The sequence below is a fragment of the Phytophthora infestans genome, genomic scaffold (assembly GCF_000142945.1).
Source record: "Phytophthora infestans T30-4 supercont1.30 genomic scaffold, whole genome shotgun sequence".
NCBI classification, from domain to species: domain Eukaryota; phylum Oomycota; class Peronosporomycetes; order Peronosporales; family Peronosporaceae; genus Phytophthora; species Phytophthora infestans.
In genome coordinates this window covers 162590-168366 of record NW_003303729.1, presented here as the reverse complement: position 1 = coordinate 168366, position 5777 = coordinate 162590, and the positions used below count along the sequence as shown (strand labels likewise).

The following is a 5777-nucleotide window of genomic DNA, read 5'->3' as shown; positions in this document are numbered from 1 at the left end:
GGCGAAGGGACTGTGTTTCCCGTGAAGATAGCGAGCAATGCGAAAGTGAGCGCGCTGCAGAAGGCCATTGTGAACGAGAAGAAAGACATCACTTGATCCAATCACTTGGTGATAAAACTCGTGAATCCCCCAACTTGGGCTGATCGTATTTATCGACAGATTTCATGTGCTGAATGCAATGCTCACCATCAATTTCTTCAATAGACTTGGTCATCGTTGGTTCAGCAACTGCAGGTTCAGCAGTCACTGGTTCAGCAACTACAGGTTCAGCAACTGCTGGCTGATACTTTGCGTGGTGTCGGCACCAATCGCCTTTTGAGCCGCACTGTTGGCTCGCCTTTGGGTGGTTTTCTGGGAAGATGTACTTACACATTGTTCTTTCTACATATTTATGTTGTATCGCTCAAGATGAATTCATTATTTAGTTTCTATATATTGAGGAATATATTTGTCAGAAATAAAAAAAAATATTTTGGAGTGATGTGATCGGCTAAAAATGAGCCATGTGTCGCGTGAATGTGTGCCGCTTCTGAGTCGAGAACTTTCCGCACGAAGATGGCAGAGGTCGAGTTGGAGTGCGCGGTATACGGCGAAGGGACTGTGTTTCCCGTGAAGATAGCGAGCAATGCGAAAGTGAGCGCGCTGCAGAAGGCCATTGTGAACGAGAAGAAAGACGTCAATGATCGCTTCAAAGTTGATCCTGCCAGGTTGACGCTCTACTTGGCGCGGAAGCAGGGGGAAGCCACGTGGATGAACCACGACCACACGGTGAAAGGCTTCTTGCGGGGTGGCATCAGCACCGAGTATGAAGAGATGCTTTCGTCGTGGATTCTCGACGAAGATTGCTTTGGGAAGAACTTTCAGCCTGGTCGCAAGGAGATTCACGTGCTGGTGGAACTGCCACAATTGTCGGAAGCTGAGCTGCCTCGAGATCGTCAACTTGTTGTGGGCGACGTTCATATCCCAATCACGCAAAGTATGTCGTTGAATCCGCCAGCACTGGTCGCATTTTGGAACGCATTTCTGAACGACAGTACCGACGTGAAAGCTGGCGCATTGGTCGAGTTACCCCGAGACACGTATCTTCTTGGTGATTCGACACTCGGCTCTCGTATCTACATTCGTCATTGCTACCCTGCGCTATGGGAACTTTGTCTCGAGAGGATCCACGATGAAAAGACGAACACACCGCATCTCGTGATCCTCGGCAACCCGGGAATCGGCAAGACGTTTTTCGGCTATGTGATCGTGCTTCATCTTGTCCGTACTAATGAAACGGTGGTATATGAGAGTGCTGGCCTCAAGAAGCGCTTTTTATTTGCTCACAATGTGGTGGCTCAAGGATCTCAGGAAGATTTTGTGCACATTCTCGACCAGCCGACTACATACTACATCGTGGATGCCGTCAAGCCTGCGTATTACCCAGCGAAGACGATTCTTTTGACGTCGCCGCGCCGCTCCATCTGGTACGAGTTCAACAAGACCAATTGCCAGTCCTGCTACATGCCAGTGTGGTCTTTGAAGGAGATTCTACAATGTCGTAAGCTGATGTACTCGGATACACCTGTGGACGTCGTGCAGAAGTGCTTTCGTCGATGGGGTGGTATTGCCCGCTATGTCTTGCGATTTTCACAAGTTGGTAACCAGCAGGTGTTGCTTGAAAAAGCAATGGACATTGTTGATCTCGACTGGTTGGTGAAAGCCTGTGGTCAACTTGATGCGAACGACGCTCAAGTGTCGCATCGATTGCTGCACTATCGCGTCAGCAAAGCTTTTGACAGCGAGTACTTCGTTTTTGCATCGCAATATGTTCAGCAAGCGGTGTACAATCGTCTGCTCAAGAAGGATAAGCGGAAGCTGCTAGAGTTCATTGCTGCCTCGGATGGATTTGGTGCTCTTGCTGTGCTTCGTGGCCACTTGTTCGAAGGGCATGTGCATTCGGTACTGCCGCGAGGTGGAACGTTTAAAGTTCGACGTTTGGTCGAAAACAACGAGGCGTACGATGATGATGATGACCTTATGGAAGATGAATGGGACGGCGATGACGAGGATGGTGATGATGGCATGAATGCAGATGATTCCGTTGCGATGGAAGAATCCACTGCTGTGGCGTTGGTCGACGGTGGCGCCGCACCTGTTATTTCTTTTGAGAGATTCGAGAAAGTTGTCGTTTTCAATGATGACAGTGAAATTGAAGCTGCTACTAACACGAGTTACCTACAGCCAGCGGTGAAGAATTACCAGTCGGTCGATGCGATCATCAAGCCGGATATTTTGCTGCAGGTGACAGGTGCACACAAACACCCCTGCAAGCAAAAAGATCTCCACGATGTGTTGAAGCTTCTGGGAAATCCTGCAGCACCGCGGCTGTACCTCGTGCTTCCGCCTGACAGATTCACCGATTTCAAATATCAAAGGTATTTGGACTCAAAACGCAAGAGGATGATGTCGCCAAGCTATGAGAACGTGTGCAAGATACAGCAGTTTGCGATGGAAGTCAAACTTGAATCGGAGTATGTGTGCAGTTCCGAGGTTCCAAAACCGCGTTCCGAACCTGTTCCAAAATGATGCCGTACTTACTAGAGCTGCTGTGGTGCTTCAATTATATAGTGAATTGTGGGAACCCTGGTTCCAAAATTTTCAGAACCATATTTTAATAACTAGAAGGGCTGTGGTTACATTGACATTTTCCGGTGGTGCTCGGGCTCCGAGTTATTATACTTTTATATGTAAATATAAAAAAATTATAGAGAGGGGGGTAGGGGTAGTATAGAAAGAACATATAGAGAGACAGTCCTGCGTTTTTTTTGTGGAACTTGGGAACTCGGTCCCGCATGGTGTATAAAATCTACCATGATCATAATAGTTAATGTTACGTCGGTTCGGTGACATGGAACCGGTTCAGGTCATGTTTAGGAACTTTACGCACTACTGAATTCTAATAACTACAATCACTCTGGTAATCCCTAGTTTAAAGTGCCGATCGGGGACAATGTACGAGAATTCACATTAGGATTACGCTAACTCGCGCGTTCTTTCTCCAGGCGTACGCTAGTGGACGGACTGCATTGATTATGTTACATCGTCCGCTCAACCTGTGCATAAAATGGCATCTAGAGTACCCCTAGCCGCCCTTAGAGACAGCGATGATGTACCATGTAGTACAGTATTAATACGTCACTTCACGCACGAATCGAAGCTCTCAAGACACTCAAAGGACCAGTATCGGAAGTGGACGGAGGCTGTCGCCGCCTCGTCCCCGTCCTGTCCCTCACCATGTCCCTCTGATATCCGAACTATCGGAAGTCGTCACTTACAATAACAGCCGTTATCCCAGCGAACGCTCCACCAATCACAATGCATAAAATAAAAGAGTGGTGCAGCACCAATAGGGAAGAATAGAATAAAAAAGGCAGCCAACAGCAAGAGCCTTTTGCCCCGAGGCCATGAAGCAAGATAGGATCGCAAGCTGCGGCCCGCATCACAAGAGAGGCGACGCCTGGACTGTTTTGCCGTACGAGGGAGGCGATGCTTGGATAGTGTACGCTGTGCTGTCGTGTAAGGGAGGTGATGACCCGTAGATGGTATTGAAAGGAGGATTCTGGGTTTGAGTGAGCGTTGTGCTGAACATGGTGGTGCGTGTATGTGGGCAATGCGCGTGGAATGCTTAGGTGGAGTGTAGTGTATTGTTTATGATAAAGCTATTGTCCGAGTGTGGTGATACCTGTACAAAGGATAAGAATAAGCGCTAGAGCGTGTGAAGAAGCTACATGAGGAAGAACTCCGGAGGGAACGACACGGTAAGCCTACGGCAAGATTAAAACGAAGGAAAGCGGGATGAATGAGCAGATGACTCGCTAGTGAAAAGGTAATGCATGCGTAAAAACCTAGTGAAGAAATATCTAATACGAAACACTCACTTGTGACTGCGGTGTATTTAGTCTTATGTAGTTTACAGTCTCCAATTGAAGCTCTCACTCAGTGCGTTGAGGGTATGTTGTGACTGTTTGCGCTGAGCCTCCAGAATGCAGACTGCTTCATCTTCATTAACTTTCTATTCCTGTGCGATCAGATTAACTCGATCAATAATTCTTTTGCGCCTGAAGTAGAATCGTTTTTCGGCTGGATTATTTCGCCAATTGGATCCGTGTAGCTTCTCCAATTCGCGTACAGCAGGACCACCATTAATTCCCGTCGTCCACTCCTGCCATACTTGATGAACCGTTTTGAGAGATCTCGTGAGCTTGTATGTCGTGGGTAGCTGCGAAGTCTGAGCTGGAGCCGAGGTTGCAGCAGTTGGTGTGTTCAAGTCGAAGGTCAAACGTACGGTGGCGGCACCAGAGGTAAACTGTGAAATCGTATTCTTAATGTGATTACCGACTTCGCTGAGTTTGTTATCAATGTGTGCCAGTGTTTGTTCTTGCTGCTGTCTTAGATGCTGCATTAAATCTGGCAAATGATCCGCTTGCGGTTATTTCTCCGTGAGCATTTTGGGTTTCAGCTCAGCTGCGAATGGGTTAAACTCGCTGCAGCTAAATGGAGAAGGTGAGCCCATAGTTTATGGGTCGGGTGAAGGTCACGCAGCAGATCCGCGTCCTGTAGGACAACTATACGAACGTACAGTAGTAACTCCAAGAAGCCCCCGGTTGCTACGTTGGGTGCTGACTGTTGTTTGTATGACGCATATAGTCATCGACAAAGGGAAATACGCCACGCTGAAGCTGCTCAGGAGAAAGAAGAGCTGCCCGCTCTAAGAAAAACGACCGTTTGTCAGGGGAAAATCCTGCTAGAGACCGCATCGCTTCTCGTGGCAAAGCGCTTAGGTAACAGCCCTCCATTGCGGATGCATTCCACCTTCCTAACCGACGAATTTGTGAATCTGTAGCACCTGCTAATTCGGCCATCCTTGCTCCTGAACCCCGTGCCGCATGTGTCTTAGCCTTCGTATGCATGCCTAATGCTGTGAACGCCTTTATAGTGGCGTCGTAATGCGATCGGTATGTTATTGATTTTGTTGGATTCTTGTTTGACTTTAGAAGTTTGATGTCGTACCAGTCTTCAGGGGCCAGAAAGTTAGGTAGCAATTCCATTTGCACACACCAGCGATAAAACAGATACAGAGTGAGTGCCCCAACTGGGCAAACTTCAACATTGATGTGCCTAATACACGAACCAAACTCACGACGGCCGAACTGATTTATTTCCCCCTGCTCCATTATCATGACTAGTGCCCGGCAATCTGTAAATCCTTCGTGTTCCAGAATCACACTAAAAAGATCAGGTAACTCCAAATTACGGGCAGACTCGCCTCTTAAGAGACATGCGTGGTACAGGAAATGACTCATCCGATTCCGTAGATCAGCACCTGTGTTCAGGCCCATATAATAACGAGAAATCGCAACCAGATCGGCTGTGGTGCAGTACCCATCCAGGAGAGATCCGACGCCTCGGTTAGCATATTAGCTTTTTTCGTGTTTTTCTCGCTTCAGCGTTGAACCTAGTGCTTTATTCCAGCTGTTGCGTGGATGAGGGAGTGAATTCTCACCTCTAGTCTGCTGATCGCTGTACAAATCTAGACATAGTCTCACGTACATCTCTACAGTAGCAACTCCAATCTTTCGCTGTCAATTTTTGACACGAACTTCGCAATCTACCACTTCTTCACGTAGAAATAGATGTAGCTTCGATGCCGAAACTTGGTAGCGTGTAGTTTCATGAAATCTTTTGCGGTCACACAATGCCTCGAACCCACGCTGTTTTGTATCAAATCTCGAGCT

The 5777-nt window shown here is 47.7% G+C and overlaps 1 protein-coding gene across 1 annotated transcript; it reads left to right on the top strand.

Moving 5' to 3' along the window:
- Positions 1 to 555: 555 nt before the first annotated feature.
- On the top strand, positions 556 to 2568 carry PITG_13698 (crinkler (CRN) family protein, putative; the record flags this gene model as incomplete). Its single annotated transcript, XM_002899359.1, has 1 exon — positions 556 to 2568. One exon carries the CDS (start codon positions 556 to 558, stop codon positions 2566 to 2568), a length of 2013 nt encoding a protein of 670 aa, XP_002899405.1.
- Between the last annotated feature and the right edge of the window lie 3209 nt (positions 2569 to 5777).